The sequence below is a fragment of the Equus quagga genome, chromosome 18 (genome assembly GCF_021613505.1).
Source record: "Equus quagga isolate Etosha38 chromosome 18, UCLA_HA_Equagga_1.0, whole genome shotgun sequence".
NCBI lineage: Eukaryota > Metazoa > Chordata > Mammalia > Perissodactyla > Equidae > Equus > Equus quagga.
In genome coordinates, this window is record NC_060284.1 from 40,147,452 (window position 1) to 40,162,460 (window position 15,009).

The 15,009-nt window shown below is 39.9% G+C and overlaps 1 protein-coding gene across 2 annotated transcripts in view; it reads left to right on the forward strand.

The window, feature by feature from the left end:
* Positions 1 to 15,009, forward strand: part of EEIG2 (EEIG family member 2) — a 90,249-nt gene that overhangs the window by 72,455 nt on the left and 2,785 nt on the right. For both annotated transcript variants that reach the window (XM_046645863.1, XM_046645862.1), the window contains exons 6-10: positions 5,968 to 6,071; positions 9,509 to 9,604; positions 9,961 to 10,150; positions 10,251 to 10,378; positions 11,168 to 11,237. In XM_046645863.1, the coding sequence (XP_046501819.1) occupies positions 5,968 to 6,071; positions 9,509 to 9,604; positions 9,961 to 10,150; positions 10,251 to 10,378; positions 11,168 to 11,237 (588 nt within the window). The remainder of the gene's footprint in view (positions 1 to 5,967; positions 6,072 to 9,508; positions 9,605 to 9,960; positions 10,151 to 10,250; positions 10,379 to 11,167; positions 11,238 to 15,009) is intronic.

Below are 15,009 nucleotides of genomic sequence, written 5' to 3' on the forward strand. Positions count from 1 at the left end.
GTGAGATAGGAGGAAGGAGCCAAAGGAAAGTACTGGCCTGAGAACCAAGTGGAAACATGTTTCAAAAAGGAGGGAGTAATCGACTGAAGTAATCACGGAGGATGGAGACTGAGAATTGACCTTTGGAATTTGCAGTCTAGAGACCATTGGTGACTGACAAGCACTTTGGTAGAATGCTTTTAGACTGCAGACTTATTGGAGAGGGTTAAAGAGAATTTTGAAGGAGGAAAATTGGGGACGTTTAGTATAAACAATTCTTATGAAGAATTTTGCTGTGAAAAAGGAACAGAAAAACGGAGTCATAAATAAAAAGAGGATATGAGGTCAAGAACAGGTTTTTCTTTTAAGATGGGAGATAGTACAGCATATTGTATACTGATAGGAATGATCCAATAGAGAGGGAGAAATGTAGTCAGAAGAGAAGAGAGACAGTTGCTAGAATGGTGTCCTTGGATTGTCAAGAGGCATGGAGGTAGAGAATATGGCTCCAGATGCAGATAGATGAGAAGAGGAAGCATATACAAGTTATTTTCAAATTTCTCCTAATTTCTCAGTGAAATAGGAAACAAGGTGTTCATTGAAGATTGAGGATGGGAAAGATGGAGGCAGGAGTGTTGAGGAAAGAGGAAAAGATGTGAAAGTCTCCTTGGAGAGTGGGAGAGTGAACTGAATGGGAAAAGGCAGTAGGATTGCCTGAGCAATCTTGAAGGCACTTAATAATTAAAAATGAAAGTTAATTAAATATTATTTAAATATCTGAGACAAATATATTTAGAAAAGTAAAGAAAACATTAATTACTTCCCTATACATCAGCTTCGCGTTTTTAATAGCCACATCCATATAGTTCTCTACTTACAAGCTGTTTTGCAGAGATGAAAATATGTATTTTAATAACAAATCATTAAATGATTAAAACTATGGATTTTCCTATAACTTTGCCTTCCTGTGCTGTCTTCTCTCAAACCATAATTTCCTAGCTTCTTTCTTTATTTCCTGTTTTCTTGGAACTAAACAGTTTGTGCTATGCTATTTTTTGGTTTCTTAGGTAACAATATGTTTTTCTAGTGGAATCAATTTAGGGTGAAATGAGAAAATGAGCAGCAAAACTTAGTAGAAGAAAGTGAGTTCATTATTCCTTCTCATGAACTTTTTACGACTGTTCCCTTTCTGGCCCTTTCTCTGCCGTTTTCTCTCTCTACTTGTGAAATTCAAATATGGAAGAGCTCAAAAATAAATCATCTTTATGTTCTGTATTATCTCCACAAATGTAATTCTGACCATCTAGAGTTTATATTTATAGAAAAAGACTTTATAATTCATTAGAATAAACAGACCTTACCTAATCCCAAGATACATGAAAGTATTTCTCAGGAGACTCAAAGCCCTAGTACAGACGTGTGTCACTTAACGACAGGGATATGTTCTGAGAAATGTGTTGTTAGGCAATTTCTTCGCTGTGTGAACATCATAGAGTGCACTTACACAAACCTAGACAGGATAGCCTACTGCACACCAAGGCTATATGGTACTAATCTTATGGGACCACTGTCGTACATGCGGTCCATCAGTGACCAATTCAAGTCATTATGCAGCACGTGCCTATTTGTTTTCTCTTTTCTTTCAATATCTGAAATTTCGCAACTGTCAGTGGAGAAAGGGCAACTCTAACACATTCATGCGCCTCACATACTGAGTATGAATTGAATAGAAAAATGTTTGAACTACTGATATAAAAAGTAAATTATTTTTATCATTATATTTCAATATATATTAAATATGTGTAATCACAGTACTATAGAGCTAAAAAGAATGTTGGAAGTTGTCTAGTCCAGTGATTATTTTTTTCCAGAATATTTAGCCACAAAATCCTTTGCTGAAATGTATTATGAATCCCAGTATATAACATCTTTCTGTTGAAGGGTGAAAAGGTATGGTATGCTGCTACCCACTGAAGTCCCTAGGGAGCTTCATGGAGCCTGTTTAAAAAGTCTTGGTATAATCCAAGTTCTTGTCTTACAGATGAGGACACCAAGGCACAGAGCAATTGAGTGACTTGATTGAGTATTTGTCTGTACAATGTAGACGTAAATAACTTCCGGAGAGGTTCATTCTACTATTCTCTCTGCTTTTGTCTGTCTGTGAATTTTTCATGATATAAAGTTTTTGAAAGCCTACTAGAGAAACTAACGAGAGTACAGCAGATCCTTAGCATTCTCAGATTTAAATTCTAGTTTTGATATTTTATGAGCAGAAGATCTGTGGGATAGATTGTATAATTTTTTGGAAATACAAATTTTGTACCATGAGGCCGGTATTTATGAAGAAGACAGCTGGTCAGTCAGCCTGTAACCACCTGCCCTGAACTCCGTGTTGTAGTTCTGTACAACTCATCAAACATCCACCAACTCTTTTAAAAGAGTGAAACTGACTCTGAAAATACTGGTATTTGGTCATTTGCTGGTAAAGTGGATCTAGGGATGGTGTAATCCTCCGGAATGGCTAGGGCTGTGCAGCATTCATATTCTAGAAGGAAGGAAACTACCATTTGTCAGAATGATTTAATGGATGTTACTCTCTTCCGGTTTAATTCTTGAAACAACTCTGTGAGTATTTCCATATTTTTAAGTGGGGGCAGTGAAGCTCAGAGGTTAAGGAACTAATTTATCCAGGGTCCCAGGATTCACTCGTCTATTCAGTACACGTGCATTGATTGCCTACCGTGTGCTAACATTTACCAGACTAAAGAAGAGCAGCCCCCCGCTCGAAGGATTCACTGTTCATATGGGAGACGGACACCCAACGTGTGATGTTCTGGAGGCTTAGAAGAGAGAGTCCCTACCTGCTTTTCCTTGAAGGCCAGGAAAGTCTTCACTGAGGGGGTGACACTGAGCTAATTTTTAAAGGACGAATAGAAAATTACTAAGCAGAGGCAGTGGATAGAGACATTCTAGGAAGAGAAAACAGCTTGCACAAGTTTTATCGCATTGTTATAGGGCATGGAATATTTATGGAATACCAGGTAGATAGTATTGTCATTTTAGGAGGTCATTTTTCACATACTCTAAAGATTACTGTGAAATTAAAATAAAATAATCCCATCTCTTTCATTCTGTAATTGAGCTATATTAAACAGTTTCTGATAAGGGATATTAAAATATTTTCGGAACAAAAAGAGTGATAGAATAAAAACTGGCGCATGATGGGCACTCCGTGATTATTTATTCAACGTGGCTGAGTTGTCTAGGGAGACTGAGGAGAGCTGCCAAGGCCCAGCTAAGATTTTAGATTCTAACTTTGCCTTAATATCAATCGCCGTGGTTGACGAATTTTCCCCATAAGGCTGAGTAGCCCCACTATGAGAGTAGTTAATACACATGGCTGAAATGATCGAGGGTTGAGGTTCTTCAGGTTTTTTGAGAACAAGGGATGCCAAGTTGAAGGTACTGCTAAAAGTGTTGTGGCTGTGAAGTCAGGCTGGACAGGAAAGAGAGGAGCCAGAGGGAGACTGATAGAGAGGGACAAAGGGAAGAGGCCACAGGCTGGGAGCTCTGAAGGGCTGGAAGACAGGTCTAAGAGGTAGAGGGATGGAGACACTGTAATCAAGCCACCTGTGACCTGACATTCCTAAGAAAGGAACTGACATTAGAAAAACAAGAATTCAGGGGCTGGCCCAGTGGCATAGTGGCTACATTTACATGCTCTGCTTTGACTGCCTCGGGTCACCAGTTCGGATCCTGGGCATGGACCTACATACCGCTCATCAAGCTGTGCTGTGGTGGCATCTCACATAGAAGAACTTGAAGGACTTATAACTAGGATATACAACTGTGTACTGGGGCTTTGGGGAGGGAAAACAATAAAGAGGAAGATTGACAACAGATGTGAGCTCAGGGCCAATCTTCCTCACCAAAAAGCATACCTAAAAAAACAAAAAGAAGATAAGAATTTAGACAGGCAGGCATGAGTCACCATCAATGATTAATGGCTGTGACTGTAGACTCCATTCTTAGTAAGTGTATTTCTTTTACATTTTACTTTTTCTTATAGACTATTGAATGCAGGGTTTTTTTCACCAAGCTGTTTTACATTATTTTAAAATGTTGCTTTTAGTAGTTGAAGAGATAGGTCTGGGCCAGACTGCGAAGGGCCTTGTGTTGCCATTCTAAAGAGTTTGAGCTTTATCCCCAAGGAACTATTGAAGTGTTTTAAACTAGAGTGACATGTTCATTTTGCACATTTCAGAAAGACCACAGAGAGTGGAATACAGGTAGGCAGACTAGCTAGGAGACTCTTGCAGTCCTGCAGGAAAAGGTACAAAGGCCAAACTAAAGTAATTAGCAGATAAGAGATGATAAATAGGAGAAATATTAAGAGAGAATCTGTGGATTTGGAAATTAATTGGATATGGAGAAATGTGAGTAGGATGGCAGCAGAGACAATACCTAGGATTCTAGTGTGGGTGACTTTGAGGGCTGTAATGGCAGAGACAAGAAAAAAACAGATATGGGGAAAAAACATGCTTAGTTGGGGATATATTGACCTACATGTACTTAGAGGACAATTACTTGGAAATATCCCAGTAGGATATGCAATTTGGGGATTTAGGAGGTCTTGAGATAGAAATAATCTCTAAATTAAGTAGGTTTAATGGCAGTCTTAAATGTCTGTATCCCCAAGGATCTGACTAGCCTGAGGATTCTGTTGAGATCATATGGTAAGAATTTAAGAATTGCCACATAGTGGGTCAGCTTCATGATCCCTTCAGCTGCCTTCCTATTTTATCTCAGGACACCAAGAGACAGTCTCTAGGAAGATGTGGTTTTCCTCTAGAATATCAACCTCAAAAGCTTAGGGATATTTTATTTTAAAAAAAAATCTTGTTAGGGGGCGGGCCCCGTGGCCGAGTGGTTAAGTTCACGCGCTCCGCTGCAGGCGGCCCAGTGTTTCCTTAGTTCGAATCCTGGGCGCGGACATGGCACTGCTCATCAGACCACGCTGAGGCAGCGTCCCACATGCCACAACTAGAAGAACCCACAACGAAGAATACACAACTATGTACCGGGGGGCTTTGGGGAGAAAAAGGAAAAAATAAAATAAAAAAAGAATCTTGTTAGAATTTAAACTTGCCCCTCTCTGCTTCACAGCTTCCACATGGAGACAGGAGCCTTGAATTAGCCAATAAAAATATATCCATCACCTACTCCCAGAGAATCCAGCCCAAAAAGCAAATCTGAACAACCGGGGCTCTTTATAGACTCCCTGGGGCAGGTGAACTGTTTACAGAGAAGAAGGTGGAAGATAAAGCCATGGATACTATTGAAGAAGTTAGTGGAGTCAGCAGGAGAGCTCAGGCGCTGAAGCAGGAGGCATGAGGTCTTCCCCTCCAACCTGAGATACGGAGGGGCACCCTCCACCCATAGTGCTGGGAACACACTGACAGACTCCTTCTCTCTTTTCCAGACTCTGGGAAGGCAGTGCCCTTTCTGGTCTCACATTTCTGTTGTGTAGAAAACCTTTTTTGGGGGGATGGCCTGGTGGCATAGTGGTTAAGTTCACATGCTCAGCTTCAGTGGCCCAGATCCCAGGCGTGGACCTACACACCGCTCATCTCACCATGCTGTGGCGGTGTCCCACATATAAAATAGAGGAAGATTGGCACAGATGTTAGCTCAGGGCCAACCTTCCTCAAGTAAAAGGAGGAAGATTGGTGACAGATGTTAGCTCAGGGACAGTCTTCCTCTCCAGAAAAAGAAAACACCTTTTTTTCTCCCATGAATTTTATTCAAGTTTTGAGGATGCTCTTATGTCATTTGTTGATTTCTATTACTTTCACCCTCAAAGAGGTAACATTACAAGGCACCTTACTAAGGCTGTGTACTGACTATACAACCAATCTCTAAGAGCATTTCAAACTGTCAGATTCACGCATAAATCAAGTTCTGATCCTTAGAAATGTTTATTTACAGGCCTCCTTCTACATCAATGTCTATACCGATTGCTGGTGAATCTGAATCTCTGGAAGAAGATAGAAAAGGTGGAGAGACTCTCAAAATCCATCTTGGAATAGCAGGTATGAATGTGTAGCTTACTGGTTTTTTAATTTGTGTAGGACAGTACTCTTTGATATCCTAAAAGATTCCCAAATTCCCTCCCAGATTTAAAATTCTATGGGTATACGACTTGAAAAATGGGCCAATAAATATTAGCAGAGTTTTAATTATGCAGTTTTTGGTTAAGTCAATGTTTCATTTTGTCTAAAGTGTTATGCTCTGACAAGTTAAGAGCTATCAGTGACTTACCACCAACATCAGATGCTTCCACTCCCCACAGATACAACAGGATACTGCAGGATTTTTCCCATTCCATGTGCACAGCAGCTTCTGCCGGTCATCTCTCAGGTGTTCTTCTCTTCCATGAATCACGGTCCCTCGTCAGTGGTTCCCAAACATTAGTGTCCATAAAGAACCCCCTGCTGGGCTTGTCAGACCATAGATTGCTGACACGGGAGCCAGAGTTTTGGGATTAGGTAGACCTGGATTGGGGCTAGAAAATTGCATTACCAAGTTCCCAGGTGATGCTGATGCTGCTGAGCCCTAGGCCACACCTTGACAGCCACTTCTCCAGGCAAATTCCAGCCACAGTCAGAACCTCCTCCAGCAGGGTGGGGAAAATGTCAAGTTGGCTGGAGAAAAAGGAGTTTGGAGCTTCCTTTCTCCTCCCGTTATGTGAGCAGGGTTGTTGTTTGAAAGAATGAAAAGAAAAGTATAGTGACACGAATAACATTTTTACCACCTTTTCAGATATGCAAAGGTAAGGTTTCTTATAGATAATGAGGACAATGAAATTTCCAGATTTAGGATCAGTGAATGCTTTGTTTACCATTCCGTTGCCTCCTCCTTTTCAGTATTTACATATTCTGTATTCTTTCTCATATTGAATAAAAACAAAAACTCATTAGCCCTACATCCTTCTCTAGCTACTTCTCTTCCATGTTCTCACACCCCCTCCCCCTCCCTCTTTCTCTCACACTTTTTGTAGCCAAACTTCTAGAAAGAATATACTACCCATTGATTCCTAAACGTATGTGCAATCTGGCTTCTACCTTCTGCCTTCTCTTGAAATGTCTCCAGTAACATGATTGCCAAATCCTGGGGGCATTTTTTCTGCTCTCGTTTGCCTTGGCCATTTATTCTTTCTTGAAGCTTTCTCTTCCCTGGGCTCCTACCTCTCTGACCTTTCCTTTTCTGGCTTCTTGGAGGATTCTTTATCTTCTTAAATATCGACGTTCCACAGGGTTTGGTTCCCTCTACCTACTCTCCCTGGTCCATGTCACCTAGGCCCTTGGATTTAACTATCACATAAATGTAAATATGATCATGTAAATATGAGTTAAATACTTTTGATTTACAAATTTGTGTTGCCTCCTGACCTCCCTCCTGAACTCCAGGTACATATTTCCAAATGCTTTTGGGAAAGATCCGCTTCATGTCACATGTTATACTGAAATCCATCTGTTTATCTTTCTCCCCAGCTAGACTCTAAGTTCTTCATGATCAGGTCTTACCTGTCTTTGTATCTCCAGCCTAAGGCCAGGGACACAGTAAAAATTCAGTGACTAAGGAATGGATGTCCTCGGGTGTCTCAAATTCCACATATCCGGCACAAGTCTTCCTAACTCTTCCTCCTGTATTTTCTTTCAGTTATCCTGACACACACTTCTGCTCAGTAATTGAGTCCTGTCATCTGTGCCTGCTAAACATCTCTCACTCTCAGCTGGATTACCATGAAAACCTTTTCACTCCCTGTTCATCCTGTTGCCCAAGTGGATCTTCCCAAAATGTAGATCTGGTCATGTCACACCCTTGCTTAAAGTCATTGGATTAGGCATCTGCTCATCTCTTTTCCCATCAGTCGTCTACACCTCTACCCACCCTGTATGCCAAGTGGACCAGACTACTTGCTTTTCTACAAACAAGGCGTGCTCTCCCCTATGCTTTTCCCCACCTGGTCAAGCTGAGGAATTCCTGTATATTGATAAAGACCTGGAGTTGACCTCTTCTGGGAGGTCTTCCCCCAGTACCAGGCAGTGCTTGATGCATTTGTGCTTTGGAGCTCTTGGTAGCCTCTTTCTGCCTCTCATATTTTAGTACTTGCCACATTGTATTAGAACAGCTTCTACCTCTAAACTCTGAGCATACATTTTGTCTTATTTGTTTTGTACTCTCTATGTCTTATATAGTATTTGGCACCTGACTTGGTAAGAGCTTAATAAATATTTATTGAATGAATAAATTTTGAAAACCAATAGATAAATGGGTGAATTAAGATCTGAGCTAACCTGGGAGTAAAGGGTTAGTCCTCAATAATTCTTGATATGAACCAATTCTTTGAGTTCAGATTTTGTTATAGCTGTCCTTTGGGTTTAGGAGCACTAGGGTTTAGGAGGAGTAGGCATGCTGGTTTGGATCTGTATCCTGCAGTCTGTCCAGAAAGGAGAAACCTTTGCAGAAGGGCCACGTCGCTCTGAGCTTGCTTGTTTGGCAGCGTTTGTTGATCCAACTGTGTTCAATATCGTTTATAGAACTGCTGCTATAATTGCTGTATGACTCAGTTGGCTTCCTTCTGTATGTAAGTGAAAAACAGTTCTAGTTTCCAAATGTTTCACTCTAATGCAAATGGTCACAGTTCTGCATTCTGTAGAAGAAGCCTGGTTCTAGAAATATGTAATTGGCACCTGGAATATGCACATTATCAAAGTACTAGAAATGGCTTTGACACTCCGTTTTTTGGAGTTCAGGAGGGAGGTCAGGAGGCAACACAAATTTGTAAATCAAAAGTATTTAACTCATATTTACATGATCATATTTACATTTATGTGATAGTTAAATCCAAGGGCCTAGGTGACATGGACCAGGGAGAGTAGGTAGAGGGAACCAAACCCTGTGGAACGTCGATATTTACTTTGAAACTGAATACTATGATCAATTTCTTAAGAACTTTTATTCTGAGTATTACATTCCATGCTGTGTTGATTTTAAACCACAGACATTTGCCCAAATTGAAGCCTAGCACTAGCAACACTAATGTTAAAGTAACAAAGTGCTCTTTAGTTTACTGCTGTGATGGGTTTTTGAGAGCGAGATTTCCTGAAAAAGCACACAAAAACCTGGCACTTTTTTGAGAATTTATAAGAATACATCTGACTCATTTTTATTAGAGGAATACTGAACATAAAAACTGAAATAGTTTTGTTTAAGATAGAGTCCTGTTACATCTTACAAAAAATACTATAGTTCTTCAGTAAACTAAGGTATTTGAGTTCTTTGTATTTCCTGCAGTATGGCTGTTTCCATTGTACTGATTTAGGGGATCTCTTTCACTTTGTAACTTATTTTTCTTGATAATGAAGTTGGCAGATTATAAAATTCGCAGATTAGAATACAATTTTAGTTGTTTACCCTTGACTTGTTGGCAGTAATAGTAACATTGTGTTATGACGCATTGCAGATCTGTCAGCAAAGAGTGCCTCTGTTCCAGACGAACTTGGTGCCTGTGGACATTCTAGAACATCAAGCTATGCGAGCCAGCAGTCAAAAGTATCAGGTAGAGGCTAAAGTGGAGTTGAATTCCTTAGCCATTTATTGCTCTAATGGAACTGGAAATTGCTATGGTGGGGCCAGCCCGGTAGTGTAGCTGTTAAGTTCGCACACTCCGCTTCAGTGGCCCAGGGTTTGCCAGTCCGGATCCCAGGCGCAGACCTGTGCACCCCTCTTCAAGCCGTGCTGTGGCAGGCATCCCACATACGACATAGAGGAAGATAGGTACAGATGTTAGCTCAGGGACCATCTTCCTCTCCAAAAAAAAAAAGAAGAAGAAAAAATTGCTATGGTGTGGGAGAAGAATGTTCGATGGCGGTGTGTTTGATATTAGTGTTATATCCAAATGATTTTCTCTGACAGGGTACAGCACATGCCACTCCCGGTCATCCAGCTTCTCTGAGCTCTGCCACAGGAGAAATACCTCCGTGGGAAGTACGTCAACAGGAGTTGAAAGTATTCTAGAACCGTGTGATGAAATTGAACAAAAAATAGCTGAACCAACTGTCGATACAGCTGATAAAGAGGATACAGCTTCAGAAATACTCAACAGGTATCCTTTTGGTTTCAGTTTAAATGGGAAAAAAAAGAAAAAACACTTTGTTTTCATAACATAATAAAAAGGAAGAAAAATTTTTTTGTTCTTTTCAAAGATGCCCAGTGAAACAAGATTCTGTAGAGTCTCAGCTGAAGCGAGTTGATGACACCAGAGTGGATGCAGATGATATTGTGGAGAAAATACTACAAAGTCAAGACTTTAGCCTAGATTCTAGTGCAGAAGGTGAGTAGATAACCCTTAAGTACATATGGATGTATGTAGTCCGAGTTTGTGTAATCCATGTGCTCAGTAGTAAAGAGGCAGGACGTGACACTGTCTGTTGCACGTTTGTGAAATAAATCTCATGCCCATAAAAATCAGAAGATTAATTTGTGGTTTATCTGTTTCTAAGAAAGTATATTAAATTTAGAAAGGAAAGAGCTTTAGTTTTAAAAGATCAATTTTGAAAAAAGATTTATTGTATTTTTAAATAATGCATCAATGTCTACCATGTTTATATACCTTATAACAAGGATCTACATCTGCTTTATCGTAACTGGACATAAGTACTTCCAGTCACTATTGTAATTTGGAGGGTTGAGTGGTGATCTTGAAATGATAGTGACTAACAGAAGCCTTCATTCCCTCCTTAGCATTTTTACTGAAACTGAAAATTTACATGCCACCAATTTGAAAGGTATAATTATTCACGCTGGTGTAAATAGAGAGCAGTTAGCAATGGACTTAGCTTCATTATCTAAGTGGTTGTAAAGAGAAATAATTAAACCTTACTTGTAGAAATTTATAGGAAGAGCTGTCTTCTTTACTCAGTTTTAAGAAAAATAGCTTTAGGGAAGTTGATGAGAAGTAGCTATTAGGGTATCTTGTAAATTGTTTTAAAACGTGTAGCTTTTTTTAAAGTTTTTATTTCTTTAATAAAACTGAAATGTAAAAAATGAGTTTGTCACAATATGAACAATATTTGACAATAATAGTTATACCTACAATAAATATTTTAAATGTGTGTTGCAGAAGAAGGACTGAGGTTATTTGTGGGTCCTGGGGGGCGTGCAACCTTTGGCAGTCGGCATCTTCCAAACAGGTATGTAGTACAAAACGTAGTTTATTAAAATAGAGAATAGACTGACTTTTTCTTTTAAATGTTCACAAGTAGAAGATGAAGGTTACAAAGTTTATGTTAGACGGAGGCTAGAAAACAAGTATTAGTAGTTTCATGAGAAGAATTGCAGTTCTTAGTGAGGCTCTCAGTTTTCCTTATTCTGAGCATGTTTGAAATTATATTTTGTAAGTTTATTTGTTGATTTCCTTAGATGTATTTTTAGATTGTGTTAAGAGGACCAGTAGAGCATTGGGCAAGGTGCAATATAAAAAGGACATTTAGAAAGGAGTTCTTACTCTGATATTTTGGAAAGAGCAAAGCAAAATTACATTTTCAGTCAGTGGTCTTCTCTGTTATGAGCAGTTACGCAGCCACTCAGCAAGATACACTGATGTTAACCATTCCTGTACTCTCCTTTTCTCCACCCCACTAGAGTCTAACATACATATTAAGAAAAGTTCAGAAAACTATATCATTTGGATAGTTATTCAGATTCAGATGAAGAAAAGGCACCTGCCAAACTTACCATTCTCATTCCCAACACTGCAGCAAATGATAGTTAGCACAGATACTGAGGACACCTTAGGAATTCTGGTCACTCCACAGCCTGATTCTTGGCCTTCTGTGAGACCCTGATACTCACTGTTCCCACGTAATACTCCTGTAGAGTTCCAGCGCATCTGCGGAGTAAGTCAGAGTTGCCGGGGGAGGGAGCCCCTTTGATCCAAGACAGTTATTTTATTCTCTAATGCTCAAAACCTGGAAGAATTTCTAATTGCTTTTTTCTACCAATACTCATTTTACTGAGTACCTCCTATGTGTCCAGCACGTTGCAGGGCCCAAAGGGTACAGCAAACACCTATATCAACAATCAACAGCGAACTACAATCAGGCGTGATAGATAGGTAAGAGAGGGACATAGAAAGATGCTGTGGGGGAGTAGTTAGTTTGAAAAGAGGTTTATAGAGGATGTAACACAATTTAGACCTTTCATAACTTTCGTTGACTTATCTACTCATTAAATTCAGTAACTGTTTATTGGGCCAACTCATGGGTGATGGTGCAATGAGGAAAAATCCGGCTCTTACCCTCAGCTAGCATATGGTCTAGTACATGAGGTTGACAAACTATAGCCTGTGGGCCCAGTTGGCCCCCTGCTTGTTTTTGTAAATAAAGTTTTATTGGAATACAACCACACCTGTTTATTGTCTATGGCTGTTTTATGCTATAATAGCAGGGTTGAGTAGTGCAACAGAGACCACGTGGCCCACCAAGCCTAAAATGTTTATTATCTGACCCCTTTTGGCAGGTGAGATAGACAAATACACTAAAATTTATAACAGTCTGATAAGTACTATAATAAGAGAAGTAGAAGAAACTCTGAGAGAACAGAGATGGGTCCTCACTCAGACAGAGAAAACTTCCTGGAAGAGTTGACACTTGAAGAGAGTCTTTGGGAGAATAAAAGATAAGTGAGGGGTTCCCAGGTGGGTAGGAGGGAGACGGATATTCCTAGTAGTAGGAACAAATAGAAGAAACTTACAGGCATAATAATTATAATATATAATTAAATAATAATAAAATATATAATAATTGTAGATAACACTGAGCATTTCTTAGTTACATAGCAAGCACCAGATATATGTTTAATTCAGATTTTACATTATCTCTTTCAATACTCACAACGTAACATTATTAATTTTTAAAAAGTGGGAACAAAGATGCAAAGAGGTTAAGGTAATTTATGCAAGGCCTTAAAACTAGTAAAGGGTAGGGCCGGCCTGGTGGCATAGTGGTTAAGCTCTCACACACTGCTTTGGCAGCCCAGGTTCGTGTCTTCAGATCTCAGGCCTGGACCTACACACCACTCATCAAGCCATGCTGTGACGTTGTCCCACATAGAAAAATAGAGGAATATTGGCACAGATGTTAGCTCAGGAACAGTCTTCCTCACCAAAAAAAAAAAAAAAAAAAAAAACTAGTAAGGTATAACTAAGGTTCAAACTCATGTCTCTGAGTCCAAAGCCCATTCATTGTACTTAGCCATTATACCTTACTGGCTTATGAATTATATAACCTACTTAGAGAACTGCCAATAAACAAGTTCTTCTAAGGAGAGTGGCATGTGAAATGGAGTTGTAGGACATGAGGTTGGCAGGGGTCTTGAAGCCATCTTGTAAAAGGCCTCTGTCACCATGACAAAATATTTACCTTTTATCATGTGTATTTTGGGAGCTTGTGGTCGTTCTTTGGCAGGGAAGTGAACTGTCAGATTGGTATTTTAGAAAAGTAATGGGCCATAATTTGGAGGCTAGATTGGAGCAAGGAGAGACTAGTAGCAGGAGACCAGTAGAAAAGTAACATTTATGGGGACAGTGATATGTATGGTAGAGAGAACATGTGTTTTTGAGTTAAAGAGACTTGGGTTCACATCCTAGCCAGACCATTTTTGGGGTAAATAATTTAACTTAAATTGAACTTACCTCTATTGAAAAGGGTGGTCATATGCCAACGTCATGGGGTTGTTTTAAAGCATAGATGGGGGGCCGGCCTGGTGGCGCAGCAGTTAAGTTCGCACGTTCCACTTCTCGGCGGCCCAGGGTTCGCCGGTTTGGATCCCGGGTGCGGACACGGCACCGCTTGGCATGCCATGCTGTGGTAGGCGCCCCATGTATAAAGTAGAGGAAGATGGGCACAGATGTGAGCTCAGGGCCAGTCTTCCTCAGCAAAGAGAGGAGGACTGGCAGTAGTTAGCTCAGGGCTAATCTTCCTCAAATAAATAAATAATAAAGGATAGATGACATGATATACTCAGTAAGCCCTAGCTGTTACTGGTTTAGGAAGAGGAACAGCAAAAGATACAGTTCCAACCAAGAGGGACCAAAATAGCAAATGTACGAAAGCATGGGCTGTCTCAGCAGACTGCTCGGAGTCAAGTCGTACTCTTCCCCGTTGACTTCACTGATGTTGCTAACCTCTGTAAGCCTCATTTTCCTCACCTGTAAAATGGGAGTGATGAAAAGTTACCTAACTCAGAGAATTTTTGTGAAGGTTAAGTTAGATAATTTACGTAAAGTATTTAACACAGTGCCTGGTACATAGAAAGCTCTCAATATATGCTAGCTATTTGTGGTGGTGTAATTTAGAGGAAAGAAAGATAATTTCTATCTGGAACCTAGGATATAAAGGCATTTATGTAGTTAAGAATTCTGGCTCCCACTCCCTTCCCAACTAAAGGTTAGAATAATCACCCAATACACGAAAGCCTAACGTGATAATTAGGGGTTCAAGTAGATAATTAATATTACATGCCACAGAAAGGCTGGGGAATGTCAGAGACAATGTGTCATAGTGAAAAGAGAATGGGCCATGGAGTCAGACATGGGTTTTATTCCTGGCTTAGCCATAATGACCCATCTTAGCCATGATCTTGGCAAATTGCCTCTGTCACTTGCTACCAAAAAGACAACTGCATTACTGGAGTTGGGCTGCCTGGATTCAGTCCCAACCTCCACCACTTATTAGCTGTGTGTCTTTGATAAGTTACTTCACTTCTCTCTGCCTCAGTTTCCTAACCTGTAAAATAGTGATGATAATAGAACCCTCCTCATCAGAGTTACACAGTTTAAATTTAATGAGGGAAGGCATGTAAATGCTTGAACAAAATCTGGCCTGCAGTAAACACTCAAGTACTTTATATTTGCTAATTAAAGATCTGTCTTGCAGAGTTACTGTAGGGATTAATCTATTTGAA